This window comes from Corvus hawaiiensis, chromosome 19, assembly GCF_020740725.1.
Source record: "Corvus hawaiiensis isolate bCorHaw1 chromosome 19, bCorHaw1.pri.cur, whole genome shotgun sequence".
Classification (NCBI taxonomy): Eukaryota; Metazoa; Chordata; class Aves; order Passeriformes; family Corvidae; genus Corvus; species Corvus hawaiiensis.
Genome location: NC_063231.1, coordinates 10593436 through 10613811, shown reverse-complemented (window position 1 = coordinate 10613811; position 20376 = coordinate 10593436). Strand labels below are relative to the sequence as shown.

Genomic DNA, 20376 nt, shown 5'->3' with positions numbered 1-20376 from the left:
CTTTAATAAATTTTGAGAAACAGAAATAATTTTCATATGAATAATTTTCCTATTAATAAAAGTGCTAGTTTTAAGATGTTATACATTTCTTCTGTATCAGCTCTGTAACAGAAACATCAGCTTTTTTGCAACCTGAAATTATTTGCAAAAAAGCTGTACAATTTTCTTTTTTTTTAGGTATGACTTATTATGAATAATTTGTTTGAAACTACAAAGAATTTTCTGTTATATCACTTATGACTGACTATTGCAATAGTGAACATTGCTCTAGTATGCACATTTTGAATTTTTTGATTTCTGCAAAGTATCAGGTGAGGAATTATTCACATAGATATTCAATTGCTTTTATAGCTAACGAGTCACCTTTCACACTCAAGGCACAAACTGCATGTCCAAACTTGAAATTGTATTTGACCTTGCTGTCTGTTGGATTCTTCTCTCTCTGATATTGTAGGAAAAATCCTAACCCACAATATGTCTGGTTTTCCCCTGTTTCATTATAATATATAATGAATCACTGAAAGAGCTTTAATAATGATTTGTCTTTTGTAGAACTGCCTTTTCTAATTATGTAAAGGCAAGCTCTAAGTTCATAGGACCACATGTACAAGATACATTACATCTGCAAAAGTACAGAAATGCCAAAGAATCCCATCTGGATCAAAGATTAAGTTACCTGTAAAGACAGTAGAAGAACCAATAAATCATACACCCAAGTTCTTTAAGTGCCTTGACTAGTGCAGGTTCCAATATTAATAGCCCTGTCAGACTATTTATAGGAAATGTATCCACAGGAATGGTAAGATGCAAAACATTTCTAAATATATCAGGTCAGATGACAATTATGCCATTAGTTAAGTTTGCCAGACTATATTTTGCCAAAGATGGGTTTGCCAAAATATATTTTGACAGAAGGAAAAGGAAACATCCAAAGCATTTGCATACCAGAGTCTATAAAAGTCTCTTTGGAGTGCTGTGCCCCGTCTTGACAGAAAATTTCAAGGTAAGTGTTTGGCTCCTGTGAACTGCTGGGCAAAACATATACCTTTTTTTCCATGTAACTTCCTTTAAGACTTGGATATTCATTTCTGTCATGGACTGACTCTATGAGCAGTAATTTTATTGCAGGTTTGAAGGCAGCATGTTTTCCTTCATCTTATATATTAGATCTGGATATCTGTGCAACACAAAATGAGTTGTTACGTTTTCAAAGAGCAGTGACTTCTGCCACAAAAATCAATACCAAAATTTGACAACTTTTAAGGAACAGGATGAAATCCAAGAGTTTAAGATTTGTGGAAGGAAGAGCAGGCAATAGTAATATCTGTCATAATGCAAGATGAATTATCCATAGCAAGTAATTTTTAGAAAGCCACTATTTGTTATCAGAAAAAGAACTATTTCAGAAACTTTCAGTAGCATTAAAAAAACAAATAAATCAGACACTCTGTTATGGGAACACCCAAACTTGCTAGAGTTCACAAAGTTGAAATAATACTGCTACACTCCACAACATACTGTACACTTAACTGCTGTTCTGTACATGGTTTCCTAGCTGGACATCTAAGGATTAATTTTAGAGAACTACACAAGTATTTTCAGCCAAGACTGGGAAGTTCAAGTCCAACTTTTGACTTGTTTTTACCTACTTTAATATTTGAAAAGATCAAAGTGCAAGAGATATCCTTTCTTCCACATAAAGTTGTTCATTCACTGACACAACATGTGTCCTAGCCTACAGAGTACCCTGCCAACTGTGCCTCCTGAAGAAGGGCAACAATGGCGACTCCAGACTCTGAGATGGCCGTCTTTGGGGAGGCGGCTCCTTACCTTCGGAAGTCAGAGAAGGAGAGAATTGAGGCCCAGAACAAGCCTTTTGATGCCAAGACCTGTGTCTTTGCGGCGCATCCAAAGGAGTCCTATGTGAAAGGGAAGATTGAGAGTAAGGATGCAGGGAAGGTCATTGTCAAGACTGAAGCGGGAGAGGTGGGTAAAAGGCAAAATTTACAAATAAAATTTAATTCCCACTCTAGGTTCTTAGCTGACATACATGCATTTCTCTATTCTATGCCAGACCCTGACTGTGAAGGAAGATCAAGTCTTCGCCATGAACCCTCCCAAGTACGATAAAATCGAGGACATGGCCATGATGACCCACCTCCACGAACCCGCTGTGCTGTACAACCTCAAAGAGCGTTACGCAGCCTGGATGATCTACGTAAGTGGCAGCAGCAGCTTCCTTTGGGCAGCGGCAGGAAGTGCTGGGCCAGGCTCAGGGGAAGCCAACGTGCTGTGTCCCTTCCTTGCAGACCTACTCGGGTCTCTTCTGCGTCACCGTCAACCCCTACAAGTGGCTGCCGGTGTACAACCCGGAGGTGGTGTTGGCCTACCGAGGCAAGAAGCGCCAGGAGGCCCCTCCACACATCTTCTCCATCTCTGACAATGCCTATCAGTTCATGCTGACTGGTGAGTTACTTGGTTTTCTTTAAAATCACTTGGCTATGAACACTCACAAAGGAGAAAAAATTTCTTCTCAGTGCACAATAGTTCAGTTTAACGTTGCTGTAAAGGTGGATGTTCTGTCATCACTGTAAATAGAGTCTTTACTGAACATCATCATTTAGATCAAATTTATAGAAATCAATGTTAAAATTTCATGTCCCGTGTATTTGGGAGGATATGATTTACACCGAGTATATTGTCAGATTTTCCATTAAAGAAATTTGGATATACTTTAAAGTTCTGCTTTTTCTCAGATGAAAGGATTGTTCTTTGAATGATTTGCTGTGCAGGACTCAAAGTTACTAGGGTGAAGTTCTGTAAATAACACTGTGTGTAAAGGGAAAGTACATTCAATGTTGGAGCCAATACTTCCTATGGTGGGTTTACAAAAACTCTGGAAGCAGTCTCAGTCAGAAATTGCAGTGAAACCTGCTCAGAAAATTGATACTTCTTTCCTCCATCTCAAAAACAATTTCTTCTTTTCCATTCATTAATACAAAGGAAAAGTATAGCAAAGAAGGGTAACAACAACTTTTCTAGCATTGTCTAAATCTTCAGAATTTTAGGAAAGAGCATATTAGTCAGAAATATAGATAACATAGTATAATAGCATGTATTTTAATTTGTTAAAATAAATCTTCTTCCCTCTTTTGTCCCCAACTACCATATTTAATTCTGTAGCATTCAGAGTGTTAAGAAGGTTAATTGGAAGACAATACAATGAAAACAAACAATATTGAATTGATGCTTGAATAGTGTGTCTTATCATGATCATGTTCATGTAAGTTGTCATATATTTACCTTTGCTGACACCTTCAAAAGACACTCAGAAATTCTGTGAGTGCAAACCCAGACTCTTCCACAAAGAGTTAGTTCCCTAATGGTGTAGTCTCTTCGGGCTTCCTAGAGAGTTTTCAATTTTTATAGTGCAAAGATTTTATCAATGGAGTTGCAATAGGAGCATAGGTTAAAAAAGCAACCAGACAAAATTGTGGAAAGCAAACTCAGCTCAAGATATAACACATAGAAATATCAAATCTAGTTTTGGAAGTACCAAAATTTCAATATTCTAGAGCATGGAAGACTACTCTGGTAAAGGTTACTACATATTTATGATGTTACTCTGATTTTCTTTAGGCAATAATCAACTGGCCAACAACATAAAAACCATGTAGAGGGGCTTATGGACTGATCAGGAGTGGTCGATCCTATGTAATAAAGTTTATGAGAAGCACTTTCTGCAGTTCACTTCAGCTTACTGATAGACCATTTAATCAGTAACTCTGCAAAACTGATCCTTAGTTGGAAGAATTTTCATAAACAAAATGGACCGCTTGACATGAAGGGAATATTCAGAAAAAGAAGTGCATGTGTGCGATACCTGACAGCATGTCAGGGTTGAGATATCAGCTTCCCAGCTGCAGCTAGGAACATTAAAATATTCAAAATGGGTGAAGGCATCTGGGTTTATGAAATGAAATAGCTGCCTATTGCTGGTGCATTAATAATCTCTTCTTTTCTGCCTTTTTCACAGATCGGGAGAACCAGTCCATCCTGATCACGTACGTACAGCCCCTGCGCGGGTCCCTGCGGGGCTGCCCGGTGCCAGGGGACCTCCTGCCTGACCACGCACCCTCTGCTTCTCTCTTGGCTCTGACAGCGGAGAATCCGGTGCCGGGAAGACTGTGAACACAAAGCGTGTCATCCAGTACTTTGCAACAATTGCAGCCAGTGGAGAGAAGAAGAAGGAGGAGCAGACATCAGGCAAAATGCAGGTGAGTTGGGAAGAACAGACTGAACATGTGACCTGTCATTGCCATGTCAACTAAACACAGTCACTGAATAATTCTCTCCCTGCAGGGAACGCTTGAGGATCAAATCATCAGCGCCAACCCACTGCTGGAGGCCTTTGGAAACGCCAAGACCGTGAGGAACGACAACTCCTCACGCTTTGTAAGTGGTTGCTTTGCGTAAAATCTCTCCCCCCACTGGTAAGATACATGGTGCCTGAGCAGTTCTTCATGCAAAGGAGATGCCAGTAGAACACATCCAGGCTGACCTGCTGCTGCTTCTGCTTAACAGGGCAAATTCATCAGAATCCACTTTGGTGCCACAGGCAAGCTGGCTTCTGCTGACATTGAAACTTGTAAGAGATTCTCCTGGACTGCTCCCATCCCTTCCCAAATTCCCACCTCCATGTACATTGCCACAAGTGCCTAACTCTTTCTACCTCCCTGGGCAGATCTGCTGGAGAAGTCCAGAGTCACTTTCCAGCTCAAGGCGGAAAGAAGCTACCACATCTTTTATCAGATCATGTCCAACAAGAAGCCGGAGCTAATTGGTAGGAAGGAGCACTCTGGCTTTTTGAGGGTGATCACTGAGGTACAGTTCCCTTTCTCACCTGATTGGCAAAAGTAAGCCTATGCCTTGCCTCTTCCTGCTTTCAGACATGCTCCTCATTACCACCAACCCTTATGATTATCACTTTGTGAGTCAAGGGGAGGTCACTGTTCCCAGCATTGATGACCAGGAGGAGCTCATGGCTACAGATGTAAGTAACACAGCAAAAAGTTACCTACTGGGCATGTTTCAAGGGTGACATCTCTGACACACTAAGGATACAGTTGTGAATTCATTATTTTGATTGCAGAGTGCCATTGACATCCTGGGCTTCACTCCAGACGAGAAAACAGCCATCTACAAGCTGACAGGGGCTGTCATGCACTATGGGAACCTAAAGTTCAAGCAGAAACAACGAGAGGAGCAGGCAGAGCCTGATGGCACAGAAGGTAATCAGCAAATTCAGGGACTGATTTGTTCCAAGCCCTTCTCTGCCTCCAGAGGCGATATGTTAGCCTCCAAAGCACACTGCAGTTGGCCTGACTCTCCACATAAAACATTGAGAATACCATTTCTGCACCTGGTCCCTCTAGCTGCAGAGGTGCTTTCCTAGTCATGGGAAGTTCCATTATTCTACCCAATGGTGGCTCCCCAAACACATGCTGCCTGAAAGCAGGAACTTCAATTTCAGCACAGGATCTCTCTCTCTCTCTCTCTCTCTCAAACCTCCAAACACTAAGACACCCTGATGGGCAATTTTGTTTTTGGTGAAATAAATCCTGCAAGCTGTGCTACCCAGAAATCCGCTTCCCACAGAAAAAGAATGTGCCTTGCCTTATGTATTACTAGAGGCTTTTGTTGTTCTTCTGGGAAATTCCAGGTTCAAGCTCTTCCTATCCAAGCCATACCTGTTCTTGCTTTCCAAGAAGACCATCACCAGTGTCCAGAATTTGCATTCCTTCCCAGGCCTACTGTGTGGGATGAGATAAATGTTCTTCCATTCCTAGACCATGGAGAGCAGAGTTGTTCACATCACCTGAATTCTAGAGACTGACTGTAATTAATGCTTTTCTCTCTCTCCCCACATCTAGTGGCTGACAAGGCTGCCTACCTAACGGGCCTTAACTCAGCCGAGTTTCTCAAGGCCTTGTGTTACCCCCGCGTCAAGGTTGGCAATGAGTTCGTGACCAAAGGTCAAAACGTGGCACAGGTAACATCTGACAGTTGAAAATGCACGGCTTGAAGGAGTAGGTGTGCATTTTTCGTTAACCCTCAGAGGTAACTCCAGTCCTGTCTGCTCTAGGTGAACAATGCAGTGGGTGCCCTGGCAAAGGCTGTCTATGAGAAGATGTTCCTGTGGATGGTTGTTCGCATCAACCAACAGCTGGATACGAAGCAGCCCAGGCAGTACTTCATTGGTGTCCTGGACATTGCTGGCTTTGAGATCTTTGATGTAAGGAGCAAGGATTTGACACCACAGTCAAGCGATAGGCAAGGAGGAGTCATGAGGACTCAGAAACACATAGAGGACTAAGGCTCACACAGCTATGGGCCACAGGGGTGGATGCTCTTGGAAAAGCCAGGGAAAGGCAGTGGTCTGGGCAAGTTCACAGCATGTTTCCTGTGCTGTGAATGCAGTGATGCTGCAAGGACTTCTGTGTCAGAGCACAGAAACCCCCAGATTATTGATCTGAGGCCAGAGAAATTCTTGGGTGGGACACTGAGGAGGTTTCTACTGTCCAGGAGGTCAGAGAACTGACACAATGGAGCTACTGAGCTTGCCAAAGGATTTGCTGTTGAGAAGCACAGTGAAAAAGAATTGTAACTTTTGGCTTGATTTACGAAGTCATAATTAAAAAGTCCTTTGAGGACAGTGAGTGTTACAGTAGAAGCCCTGCTAAGGAAACACATGCGGGTACAGTAGGGCTGGGACTGGTGTCGCAACTGCAAACAGCCTTAGGAGAATGCCAGCAAAGGCCTGTGTGTTTTGGCACACCTTGAGAACCTGTGCACGTTTCCTTGCTTTGGGCAGTTCAACAGCTTTGAGCAGCTGTGCATCAACTTCACCAATGAGAAACTGCAACAGTTCTTCAACCACCACATGTTCGTGCTGGAGCAGGAGGAGTACAAGAAGGAGGGAATTGAATGGACATTCATTGACTTTGGCATGGACCTGGCTGCCTGCATTGAGCTCATTGAGAAGGTACCTTTCCCATGCAAGTATACGATGTCTGTTGGAATCCTGTGATGTTTCTGAGGCACAGTCATCCCAGAAAGAACTCACAGCCAGACATGTAGTGTCAGTTAAGCAAAGTGTTTTGCACTGAAATTTAGTTTAGTCTGGGAAAGAGAAATGGGGAACTGCACATGTGTGTCATCAGTCTGCATCATCCGGTCTTTGAGCATGGAAAAGTAGCCTGGACTCCCACCAACAGACTTCTAAAACAAACACAGATTCAGCCTCCTTTTATTCCTTCTCCAAAGCATGAAATCCAAAGTCCACAGACAAATTTGGGAAATCAATATCATATCACCTGACCTCCCCAAACTATGGAGTCCCTTGTAGCTCTTTTCCCCATTATTTTGCTCTTTACCACTGCTCCCACCAATTCTACAACCATTTCTCATGTGAACTGGACAGATGTTCCTACCCATTCCATGATGATAGGCTTCAGGGGGGCAAGGGACGGCAGAAATGAAATCCTTGACTGAGAACAACTCCTGGTAAAACTAGGCTTTCATCCAGGCTGAGATGCTGCCAACAGCACAACCAGCCTTTGATGTTCATAGCACAGGCTTCTTGTCATTGTCATAGAGTCACAGAATGGTTTGGGTTGGAAGGGACCATAAAGAACATCTTGTTCCAATCCCCTGCCATGAGGAGGGACTCCTTCCACTAGACCAGACAGGTGAACATCCCATCCACAGTGATATTGAACATTTCCATTATCACCTTTCCTTGTCACTTCTTGTGATTTCTCCCAGCCCATGGGCATCTTCTCCATCCTGGAAGAGGAGTGCATGTTCCCCAAGGCAACTGACACCTCTTTCAAGAACAAGCTCTATGACCAGCACCTGGGCAAGTCCAGCAACTTCCAGAAGCCAAAACCTACCAAAGGCAAGACTGAAGCCCACTTCTCCCTGGTGCACTATGCTGGCATAGTGGACTACAACATCACTAACTGGCTGGAGAAGAACAAGGACCCTCTGAATGAAACTGTCATTGGGCTGTACCAGAAATCATCTGTGAAGACCCTGGCTTTACTCTTTGCCAACTATGGTGGAGCAGATGCAGGTCAGTTTTGTGGAAATTGTATTTTCAATGTGGGACAAAGTTTTCTCAGAACTGAAGCTTCAAACACTAGAAATATAAAGTGGCTTTGTGTTCTGTAGTATCCAATATATATTGTCCATAATATAAAACTTTTCTTTTCTTTGATTTGCAGAGGGTGGCGGTGGCAAGAAGGGAGGCAAGAAGAAGGGTTCTTCTTTCCAGACTGTCTCAGCTCTTTTCAGGGTAATGAAGATTATTCACTATCTCCTTAAAGATGAAAAGTATTTTTATTCTTAATCTGAAAGGTCTGTTTGCATTTTGGATCTACATCTTGTCATCCTTTAAAATCCTTCCCTTTCCATCCTCGGAACTTACAGATTATTCCTTTTATAATGCCATGTCCTTCTTTAAATATTCCACAAAAATATCTGAAGGGTTAAGTTCACCTACTTAGGTGGGAGTGAGTAACTTATAAGCTAACGTCTTTAAAATCCTCTCCGTAGCATTTGTATATTTTTCCTAGAGCTGTTTTCTGTCTCTAGGCAGATTTTCACTACTGACTCATTGTAAAATTTGAAAATAATAGATCAAACATAAAAAGCAAAAGAAATTACCCCATGATTATAAGATTTTAAGGCAATGACTTGATTTCAGTGTGGAAAAGGAGTGAAGGTTAAATTACATCAAATTAGCGACTTCGAGGTCAGTTTTCAGTTATGTCTTCAAAGTTTGAGACTGAATTATTATTAAAAGGGTCATTTTGTATGGACTATAAAACTATCCCCTCCATTTAGAAACAACTTACTTAGCTGCCAAATCAGGTGCTTATCTGATAGTCATGCTTGATCAAGAGTACGTCATTTATTTAAGATCCCCAATAATATACCACAGGAATTACTGGCTCAAAGCAAAACTGTAGGATGATAGCCCTGTATTTGGATGAGGAGGTCAAGGAAAAGTAATACGAACCATTATTCTAGGAAAGAACTTCAAAACTAAAATTTGGGAGCCTTCAGCTTCCAATTTTTCTTTTGGGAGTTCTGCAATCATTTTACAGAAGACAGGTCTGCATCCTGAAACACCAGTTTGATACATCCACTGTTAAGATTCCAGTGCTTGCACTTAGTAATATAAACTTCATTTCATGACCTCACAGGAGAATTTAAACAAGCTGATGACTAACTTGAGAAGCACTCACCCCCATTTTGTGCGGTGCATCATCCCAAATGAAACTAAAACACCTGGTAAGGCAATCCAAGAGGAGGAAAGCTTGAGCAGCAGAAGCTCTTCTCCTGAGTGTCAAACAGCAGGGTAGTCACTAATGGTGGTATTTGTCAGGTGCCATGGAGCACGAGCTGGTGCTGCATCAGCTGCGCTGTAACGGCGTGCTGGAAGGGATCAGGATTTGCAGGAAAGGGTTCCCCAGCAGAGTCCTCTACGCTGACTTCAAACAGAGGTAAGAGCTCTGTACCTTTCTGCCCATTCAGACCAAGCTGAAGAACCTTATCATTATAATATACGTTAAACTTTTAAATTGGTACTGATCAGTAATGTAGATGTTTCACTATCAGTTTATGAAGATGTGGTCGTGCTGAGATCAGGATTCTCTTGTACTTAGAATTACTATTAAAAACATTTCCCATATCCTGTCCTGAGAGTATGAACAATGTCCAGGCATGAGATCAGTTCAACGGTACAGTCTGAGAAGTCTGGCGGTTCAATGACTGTGTGGTGGTTTCACCACCAAGTGATGGTTTCAATGATTGTGATTTCTTCATGTTCTGTTTCCTTCTACAGATACAGAGTACTTAATGCCAGTGCTATCCCAGAGGGACAGTTCATGGACAACAAGAAGGCTTCAGAGAAGCTCCTTGGGTCCATTGATGTTGACCACACCCAGTACAAATTTGGTCACACGAAGGTAAAAACAAACTGTGTTAAAAGTTTGTCAAAAGCAGTAAGAATGGGCTCTGTCAGGGGATCAGGCACAGCACAATAACATAACAGAGCTGCCAGACTAGGGGTAGCTATCAGCAAGTTCCCAGCCCCACAGTACTCAATCAAGGCAAGTGAGGATGACCCAGGAATGGTAGTCATACTCAACCGAGAGTCCAGAGCATCAGTCAGCTTTGTTACAATAAGGATGGTCTAAGGTGAAGCCATAAAGCCTTGGTTTACAAGATTTGTCAGGGTCAGAGAGGTAGGCTAACAAGGCAAGGCCCGAGTCATTAATTCATGGACATATACACAGCAGTGAGATTGGTCTAACATCAAGCCAGGAAGTAAGTCAGTAGGTCATGGTAGAGCTCCCTGGTGTCCATGATCAGGCACAGGGGTGGCTGAGGCTGTGGCTGAACTGGAAACCAGTACTCGTGATGCATAGCTCAAACAAGGACTGAATGCTTAGGGCTGAGATTATGGAAAGTCCTAAGCCCTCGGATAGGATTTGGGAGAGGGCCCAAGGTGATACTGATCATGGCCATTGAAGTCTTTCAGGATCCTGAATGTCTGTGCGTCTATTCTGCCCTACATTGCAATGACATGGTGCAACACTTCCTTTCTCAAGGTTTTCTTCAAAGCTGGGCTGCTGGGACTCCTGGAGGAGATGAGGGATGACAAGTTGGCAGAAATCATCACTCGCACACAAGCGAGGTGCAGGGGCTTCCTGATGAGGGTGGAGTACCGGAGAATGGTGGAGAGGAGGTAGACTTTTCTCATATTTCATGGTACTTGACTAATGAATTTTAAATTAATCACACCAAAGCCATGTAATAACTGTGTGAATTTCATTTCAGGGAATCCATCTTCTGCATCCAGTACAACGTTCGCGCATTCATGAATGTCAAACACTGGCCATGGATGAAGCTGTTCTTCAAGATCAAGCCCTTGCTGAAGAGTGCAGAGTCTGAGAAGGAGATGGCCAACATGAAACAAGAGTTTGAGAAAACCAAGGAAGAGCTTGCAAAGTCTGAGGCAAAGCGGAAGGAGCTGGAGGAGAAAATGGTGGCCCTGGTGCAGGAGAAAAATGACCTGCAGCTCCAAGTGCAGGCTGTGAGTATCACTGTTCATTTTTCCCTGGAAAAAGAATGATATACTGTCAGAATACTTCTTGTCCCGCACAGAGACTCACAGGAATTAATGGGTGGTAGAAAACAGTCTAAATCCCACACTCTGAGGCACTCTAATGTTGAATAAACAGGCACTAGCAAGGGCATAATGAGACTCCTGGCAGCCCTACATGGCACTCACCATTGCTGCTATATGAGGAAAGAGCCAAGTAACATCAGACAAAATGTGTTGAATATCAGAGAACTCAGAGCTACTTTTCCTACTTACAGCTACACAAGAAAGCCTTGATTATTTTCAGAAACATGGCTACTTCTGATTCACACTCAAATAGGATAAGGGAGTTTCTTAACACCCAATGAAATGATCAGCTAGTTAACACAGAAGATCCTAGATGTGGCCTTGAAAGAAGCCACAGAGGTAGCTGATAGGCCAGAACTCTATTGGCCATGCAGCCTGTACAAAAGTGATACATTTCTTTCTCAAATAAAGTATTCTCAGAAATTTAAAGGCCTTTAAGTAACAGAGATTTTAAGGCTTTGTTGAGACAATTAAAAGGAAGAAGCAAGTAGATACATTTTCCATGAGAAAAAAAAATTCCAAGCCCTTGCTCTTGCTGATATTAGAAATTGAAGTAACCCCTGATCTGTTCTGCGTTAGTGCTTGTGCTATGAGGCATTCTCATAGATAACTGCCCTGGGAGACATATTTAGAAGACACAAAAACTTTGGAATTAATATTGATTCCAAATGACAAGGTTTCCCAGTAGACACCATTCAAGATCCTTCTCTTGCTGGAGTTGAAGATCAGCTTCAGCTGCTACTTTTAAACCCACCTACTCTATGATTAAAAAAGGCAGAGAAGAGAAACTTCAAAACATTAAAAGCCATAAAATTCTGTCTCCCCACCAGGAAGCAGATAGCTTGGCTGATGCTGAGGAAAGGTGTGACCAGCTCATCAAAACCAAAATCCAGCTGGAAGCCAAAATTAAGGAGGTGACTGAAAGGGCTGAGGATGAAGAGGAAATTAATGCTGAGCTGACAGCCAAGAAGAGGAAACTGGAAGATGAATGTTCAGAGCTGAAGAAAGATATTGATGACCTTGAGCTAACACTGGCCAAGGTGGAGAAGGAAAAACACGCCACCGAAAACAAGGTATGAGGCAGAACCTGTCACTCGCACTCCAGAAAAGAGCCCAGTCCTATTACAGGACTTTTATATCTACTTCCTTTATTTACACTTCCTCCCTTCTTCTCAAAGGTGAAAAACCTGACGGAGGAGATGTCAGCCCTGGACGAGACCATCGCCAAGCTGACAAAAGAGAAGAAAGCCCTCCAAGAGGCCCATCAGCAAACCCTGGATGACCTGCAGGTAGAGGAGGACAAAGTCAATACACTGACCAAAGCCAAGACCAAGCTGGAGCAGCAAGTGGACGATGTAAGCACACAGATGTAGAGCAGGAACAGCACAGGTATGGAGTCCGACCTGGCTGGGAGAGCACTGATGGTCTTGTTGTGTTTAGCTGGAAGGGTCCCTGGAGCAAGAGAAGAAACTGCGCATGGACCTGGAGAGAGCTAAGAGGAAACTGGAAGGAGACCTGAAGCTGGCCCAGGACAGCATCATGGATTTGGAGAATGATAAGCAGCAGCTGGAGGAGAAACTGAAGAAGTAAGTGTGGCTGTGGGACACCTGAGTGCTGGGCTGGAGCACTTGTGTTATTTCTTTGAGCTCTAACACGGTTCACTTTGCCCAAAGGAAAGACTTTGAAATCAGCCAGATCCAGAGCAAAACTGAGGATGAACAAGCCCTGGGCATGCAACTTCAGAAGAAGATCAAGGAGCTGCAGGCAAGTCTCTGTTCCTTCCCCTCCCTTGCTCAGGCTCAGCTCAGGCAGGAGGAGGGCACGGGTGTGAAGGGTCCCTGCTGTTCTCCAGGCCCGTATTGAGGAGCTGGAGGAGGAGATTGAGGCAGAGAGAACCTCTCGCGCTAAAGCAGAGAAGCATCGGGCTGACCTGTCGAGGGAGCTGGAGGAGATCAGCGAGCGCCTGGAAGAAGCAGGAGGGGCGACAGCAGCTCAGATTGAGATGAACAAGAAGCGCGAGGCAGAATTCCAGAAGATGCGGCGTGACCTGGAAGAGGCCACGCTGCAGCACGAAGCCACGGCTGCCGCCCTGCGCAAGAAGCACGCGGACAGCACCGCTGAGCTGGGGGAGCAGATCGACAACCTGCAACGCGTGAAGCAGAAGCTGGAGAAGGAGAAGAGCGAGCTGAAGATGGAGATTGATGACTTGGCCAGCAACATGGAGTCTGTCTCCAAGGCCAAGGTATGCAGATGCAGGAGAACATGCTCACAGGGCCAAGGTGTGGCACAAAAGCTGCCTCTTCCAGACACATTCCCACAAACAAAATTCCCACTGTGACAATCAGGCAGAGTGCACTCCATCATCTCTTCCCCCTTCCTGTGTCTGTTCTCTAGGCCAACCTGGAGAAGATGTGCCGCACCCTGGAAGATCAGCTGAGTGAGATTAAAACAAAGGAGGAGCAGAATCAGCGCATGATCAACGACCTCAATACGCAAAGAGCTCGCCTGCAGACAGAGTCAGGTGAGACACCCTCATCCCCAAAGTGCAATGTCAGGACCTGCACGCCCTGAGCAAGCCAGAGGGTGCAAGGCAGCAACTGGTAGAAGCTCTCCGGGCCATTGCTGGTTACGTGGCTCTAGAGGCTGAAGGTGTCCCAGGAGGAATAGTGTGCTTCCTTTTCTCCCTTTCCCTTCCCAGGTGAATATTCACGCCAGGTGGAGGAGAAAGATGCTCTGATTTCTCAGCTGTCTAGGGGCAAGCAAGGATTTACCCAACAGATTGAGGAACTCAAGAGACATCTAGAAGAAGAAATTAAGGTCTGGAAGTACCCTACTGTCCACAGCCTACATCACCCCTAAAAGAGAATCCTGTTTGACAGTAGACTGCTTCAATGTTCTTTCCCCAAGCACACATAGGACTGGAGGGAATAGCACTAATGCACAATCCCCCCCACCCTTCAACTAGAGGGGGAAGGAAGCAGGATGCTTTAGGTGCTGGAGGAAGTCATCCACAAGGCTTCCATGAGATTCTGATGATCCCCTCTAGGACAGGATTCAAGCACACATGTCAGAACATATACACAAAGAGCACATTCCTGTCCCCAGAGGAGCTGTCACTAATGTGTCCTGATGCTCCAGAACGTGTCAATGTGGGCTTCACCAGCTCCAAGCTCTACATTTGCCCAATGAGAGTTTCATTCCAATTTCACTGTCAAATTAACAGTCAAGATTCATTTCAAGACAAGTACTCAAGTTACCAAACCCATTGTCCCCACAGGCCAAGAACGCCCTGGCCCACGCCCTGCAGTCCGCTCGCCACGACTGTGACTTGCTCCGGGAACAATATGAGGAGGAGCAGGAGGCCAAGGGGGAGCTGCAGCGCGCCCTGTCCAAGGCCAACAGCGAAGTGGCCCAGTGGAGAACCAAATACGAGACGGACGCGATTCAGCGCACGGAGGAGCTCGAGGAGGCCAAGTACGTGGGAAGCAGGATGGCAAATGATGGGAGAAGATGGAGACTGGTCAACAGAAATTGGAATCTCTGAAAATGGGTCAGGACAAAAGTGGGATGAAGGCAGGGATGTACTGTCTTTGTAAAAAAGGGAGAGAGGGAGGGAGAGAAAAGTGTCGATTGGAAGGGAAAATATAGGCTTTAGGGCTAGAAGACCTATGACAGGCCTAAAAGGTGATAGGACCCAGCAAATGATAGATCCTTTCATATCTGTGAAACGTGTTCCGTTCAAAACCCTGGAAGTCAGCAGCTGCCCTCATGACAGTACAGAACTGACGCCCTTCCAAGCCCTAACATGGCACTGTGCTTCTCTCCTCCCAGGAAGAAGCTGGCACAGCGCCTGCAGGATGCAGAGGAACATGTTGAGGCTGTCAATGCCAAATGTGCCTCCCTGGAAAAGACAAAGCAGAGGCTGCAGAATGAAGTGGAGGACCTGATGATTGATGTGGAGAGAACCAATGCTGCCTGCGCTGCTCTGGATAAGAAGCAGAAGAACTTTGACAAGGTCTTTTGGCCTCCAGCACCAGGACTCCTGGCCAGAGCATTCCCCCATGACTGCCACATCCCTACTCACACCCCGTTTCTCTTCAGATCCTGGCAGAATGGAAGCAGAAGTATGAGGAAACGCAGGCTGAGCTGGAGGCCTCGCAGAAGGAGTCGCGCTCTCTGAGCACGGAGCTGTTCAAGATGAAGAATGCCTATGAGGAGTCCTTGGACCACCTGGAAACAATGAAGCGGGAGAACAAGAACCTACAGCGTAAGTCCCTGGCCCTCTGCTCCTCACTGGGCTTTCTCACTATCAGCCATTACCACCATTGTTCATGGGTCTGTGCCTGCAGGTCTGCAAAGATGCCTGTCACCTTGGTGGGACAGGGCCCTTGCCATTCTGCTCTGTGCCTGACCATGCCAATGATCCTTGTTTCCACAGAGGAGATTTCTGACCTCACAGAGCAGATTGCTGAGGGAGGAAAGGCAATTCATGAGCTGGAGAAAATCAAGAAGCAGATTGAGCAGGAGAAATCGGAACTGCAAGCCTCCCTGGAGGAAGCTGAGGTACATACAATGCTAATAAATGGTGTCCCCACCAAGAGTATGGGTGTAGTTCTTTGGAGAGACAGCAGGAAAGCAAGCCAACCTTTCATGTGGAACTGCATGAAAGACGACTTAGAAAGTAAGACACTGTTCATGCTGAACTGTGCAGGCCTCTCTGGAACACGAAGAGGGGAAGATCCTGCGCCTGCAGCTTGAGCTCAACCAAGTGAAGTCTGAGATTGACAGGAAGATAGCAGAGAAAGATGAGGAGATTGACCAGATGAAGAGAAACCACCTCAGAATTGTGGAGTCCATGCAGAGCACGCTGGATGCTGAGATCAGGAGCAGGAATGAAGCCCTGAGGCTGAAGAAGAAGATGGAGGGAGACCTGAATGAAATGGAGATCCAGCTGAGCCATGCCAACCGTGTGGCTGCAGAGGCACAGAAGAACCTGAGAAACACCCAGGCAGTGCTCAAGGTCTGTTCAGCAAAGCTACAGAAGGAGAAATGAGATCCCTGACATTTTTGCCATGGAAGCGAACACTGACACCTGGTAATTTCTCTTGTCTCTCCTTCCAGGACACTCAGATCCATCTGGATGATGCTCTCAGGACACAGGAGGACCTGAAGGAGCAGGTGGCCATGGTGGAGCGCAGGGCAAACCTGCTGCAGGCTGAAGTTGAGGAGCTGCGGGCAGCCCTGGAGCAGACGGAGCGGTCGAGGAAATTGGCTGAGCAGGAGCTTCTGGATGCAACTGAACGTGCACAGCTCCTCCATACCCAGGTCAGGCGCTGCTGGAAATTGTTCCCATTCACAAGGGATAACAAAGAATTTGATTGTTATATATCTTGTAAGTGATTACTGCGTAAACATTTGAAGAAGTGTGCTCCAGTATGTCCCCTCCTGCCAGCCCCCAATGTCTGGTTTACCGTTCTGCTGCTAAAGAAGTCTCTTGCATTAAAGACCTTCCTAAACCCTACCCACACTTTCAGGCCTTGATGTGGAAGCATTTGGTCTGACAGTAGCAATCCTGTCTTTCCTGTTGCACAGAACACCAGCTTGATCAACACCAAGAAGAAGCTGGAAACAGACATTTCCCAGATCCAGAGTGAAATGGAGGATACCATCCAGGAAGCCCGCAATGCTGAGGAGAAGGCCAAGAAGGCCATCACGGATGTGAGTTGGACATTCCTGGCATTGCTGATGGTGAATGTCCTGTCCCCCAAATATCTGCAGCCCCAAAATGGCTTTGCCCCTTTGCTCTGATCAGGCGGCCATGATGGCAGAAGAGCTGAAGAAGGAGCAGGACACCAGTGCCCACCTGGAGAGGATGAAGAAGAACCTGGACCAGACGGTGAAGGACCTGCAGCACCGTCTGGAAGAGGCCGAGCAGCTGGCACTGAAGGGAGGGAAGAAGCAGATCCAGAAGCTGGAGGCCAGGGTGTGTAGGGCTGGGGTTGTGGGTGAGTGAGGCTGTCCTTGGAGAGACATTGCCAGGGAAGCTGCAGGGATGGGCTTGTCCTTGCAGGTGCGGGAGCTGGAAGGGGAGGTTGATGCTGAGCAGAAGCGCAGCGCTGAAGCCGTGAAGGGTGTGCGCAAGTACGAGCGGAGGGTGAAGGAACTGACCTACCAGGTAAGGCAGGAGGTCTCCTGCTCTGACAGGGTTTGCTCACAGCAAGCCACATTTTGCACACACCATCGCCAAGGGCAATTGTTAATCCTGTGTGACGTAGCACCAAGAATTGACTCTCTTTCCTCTTTGCCAACTACTTTAGTCTGAGGAAGACAGGAAGAATGTCCTCAGGCTGCAGGATCTGGTGGACAAGCTGCAAATGAAAGTGAAATCCTACAAGAGACAAGCTGAGGAGGCTGTAAGTATTGCTTGGAGAATGGGCAAAGGCCACATTCCATTGGGGCAGGACACACATTGAATGAGGCTGAATACCAGGAGAGGGCATGAAAGAAACTGCCGAGACACAACAGCCTTGGCCACAGTGTTTTGGTATCGTGTCACGAGGCCTTGGTGAGCTCTGGGCACCCTTCAGTCAGGGACATTCATTAAGGGAAGTTCTGCAGCCTGTTTCACACAGGAGGCCAGAGTAAACAAAGGTGGGGCCACACCCACTGACTGGCAAGTTCCTGAATCTGTGCCAATAATCAGCAGCAGAAGGCTTCAGGGTCTTCCCAACCCTGTAACTCACACAGGCAATTGTGCAGGAAGTAGTGGGAGAATAAGTAAAGAAATGACAAATCCAAGGGGTGAGAAATTGCTCCTCATGTGTGACACAGTCCTGGTGAAGCTTGTCCCAGTAGGGTCCTGAAAAGGGGAGGATGAGGAGCTCTGTGTGAGGCTGATGTGTGAGCAGTGGTAGAAAGGGGATGGAGATTTGCAGCCCCATAAGGCTGAGGTGCAGCAGGAGCAAAACCTCTGCCCTGAACTCCTCACCCCTGACTCCCTCTCCCCACACAGGAGGAGCTGTCCAATGTCAACCTGTCCAAGTTCCGCAAGATCCAGCACGAGCTGGAGGAAGCCGAGGAGCGGGCTGACATTGCAGAGTCACAGGTCAACAAGCTCCGAGTGAAGAGCCGGGAGATTCATAAGAAGATAGAAGAGGAAGAGTGAGGATGTCATTAGGCAGCAAAGTGACCTGAGGGCAGCACAAAATGTGACTCCTCTGTCACTCTCTTCCATATTTGATATTTGCAACCATCTCAATACATAGGGAATAAAGAGTAGATTCATTTGCATTCACATCATGAGCAGTAGTTTTCATTTTTTTGTTGTTGTTGGGTGAGGTCTTTATCACCATTAGTCTTTGGACACAGTTTTGCCTTATAAAACCTTTTTGTAGCTTTGTGATAGTACAGCTTTTTGTCATGTAATTTCCAAATGATTAGCCTTCTATAACACTTTAGCCAGTGATCAAAGAAATCTTCTTACTCACCTATGTAATCCTGAAAGACACAGAGTAAAAGAGGAAAGTTATTAGTGCTGTTGCCTGTGTTGTTAAAGCTACTGATAAAGTAAGTCAGAGTGGTGTTCCACAGGAAGAACACGCTTTCAATGAAATTATGATATTTCAGGCTCTAAGGACAAGAATTGATATGTTAGACATGTAGTAGACTTCCATGACACTCAGCAAACAGTGCCATGAAATAGTGCATCAAATTCAATACTGTTAAATCACGAAACTGTACAGATAGGGAAACAAAATGCAGTGTCATTTGTGAAGAAATGGACTCTGGGCTGACAATCACCCGTCAGGAGGGAGGTCTGCCATGTGTTCTGCATAACTGTGTGAAAATACCAGCTCATTTCTCAGCAGTGGTAGCAGAAGAGAAAATAAGAAGAAACAAGGTCAAGGAAGACCAATTACATGCAGGGACTTAGGAAGATAAGGTTTCTAAGATAACCTTGCATAGAAGGAAAAGGGCAAACTGCTCTTCTGTAAGAAGATGCACCATTTATTGGAAATGTACATAAAATGCCTTCCCCATCTCAGGAGCTAGCCATACAGGTTTGACCCCGGCAGGTGGACCTAAAATCTTGGGATGTATACGTGGAAGTATATGAAATGGTACAAACAAGGCAAGACCCATCAGAGAGATCAGCTTCAGGATGGAAGCCTAAGGCAATGTTGGGGAGTGGGCAGGAAGGTGAGCACCCACCAGCTTTGAGGAAGTCGAGACAAGGGGTAAGCACTGGCAGGGATTGTAAGGAAACTGCCTGTCTGCTCCCCCCCGGGTGAAGAGACCCTGAACAGACCATGGGTGCAATGAGGCCCACTGTCTACACTTACATGTGTCTCAGGCATTGGTGACACATGAAGAAAGCACAGATAGATGCCTCAAGGTCAGTGCTGGTGTAGGGCACAGAGATGTCAGTTGGGCTGTGTCTGTGCCTTTTGCCTCACCATTTAGGCTGTTGATGTCAGGGCAAGGCTCCATCAGCTTTATTCTCAGCTTCAGGCCCCATCAGGCTCCTGTCAGTCACAGGAAGGTCCCGAGGCAGCAGCTGACCAGACCCTCTGCTCCAGGCACCCAGTGCCAGGGGATGGCAGCCTGGAGCCATCGAGGGGACCCTGCTCTGGGCCCTGCAGACCAGCAGCAAGATCTCGCTGAAACCTGGGTGCTTTAAACCTGCTGAAACTGCCTGGCACACATGTTAGGAGCAAATCACAGCAGAGGGGGAAAAATCCAGCACATGAAACCCAGTTTCATGTGCTCCCCACTGAAACACAACAAAGACAGGTGGGATGGGCCAAAGAACATCTGAAAATGTTTGGGTCATCAATGCTGGAAGAAAAGACCCTGAGGTGACAGAAGCAGCCACTGCTCAGTGTGCAGGGCCTCATCTGCTCTGGGCACCTCTCCAACCCTGTGACAGACAAGGGTCAGCTAAGGGAACCTGCCCCCAGACTCCTTTTTCTGTGTCATTTGCATCCTAACAGTAATGTCAAGCTAGCAACTGTAACTTCCCTTCAATACACCTCTCTGTCCTTCTCTGACTCTTTTTACCACCTGTTGTCCCTCTGCTTTCTGCACTTTACTCAAATACTTCTAAGCCTTTT

The 20376-nt window shown here is 45.7% G+C and overlaps 1 protein-coding gene across 1 annotated transcript; it reads left to right on the top strand.

Moving 5' to 3' along the window:
* The first annotated feature begins 2080 nt into the window (after nt 1-2080).
* Nucleotides 2081-18524, top strand: LOC125335732 (myosin heavy chain, skeletal muscle, adult). The gene is made up of 37 exons (XM_048323578.1): nt 2081-2218; nt 2310-2466; nt 4037-4064; nt 4163-4277; nt 4363-4455; nt 4585-4648; nt 4745-4843; nt 4950-5053; nt 5153-5291; nt 5934-6052; nt 6146-6295; nt 6875-7045; nt 7828-8137; nt 8289-8359; nt 9273-9360; nt 9455-9572; nt 9914-10037; nt 10683-10819; nt 10912-11167; nt 12094-12336; nt 12442-12618; nt 12704-12849; nt 12937-13027; nt 13116-13505; nt 13658-13784; nt 13962-14080; nt 14541-14737; nt 15095-15278; nt 15365-15530; nt 15702-15826; nt 15975-16283; nt 16385-16588; nt 16856-16981; nt 17076-17246; nt 17334-17438; nt 17581-17676; nt 18276-18524. Exons 1-37 carry the CDS (start codon nt 2108-2110, stop codon nt 18426-18428), a joined length of 5583 nt encoding a protein of 1860 aa, XP_048179535.1. The 5' UTR covers nt 2081-2107; the 3' UTR covers nt 18429-18524.
* The last annotated feature ends 1852 nt before the right edge of the window (nt 18525-20376 follow it).

Coding starts and splice junctions, on each gene's coding strand:
- LOC125335732 (XM_048323578.1), top strand. CDS start 2,108: ATGAACCCTCCCAAGTACGATAAAATCGAGGACATGGCCATGATGACC. Junction 4,649..4,744: donor TTCTGCTGACATTGAAACTT/GTAAGAGATTCT, acceptor CTCCCTGGGCAG/ATCTGCTGGAGAAGTCCAGA. Junction 13,028..13,115: donor AGAAGATCAAGGAGCTGCAG/GCAAGTCTCTGT, acceptor GCTGTTCTCCAG/GCCCGTATTGAGGAGCTGGA.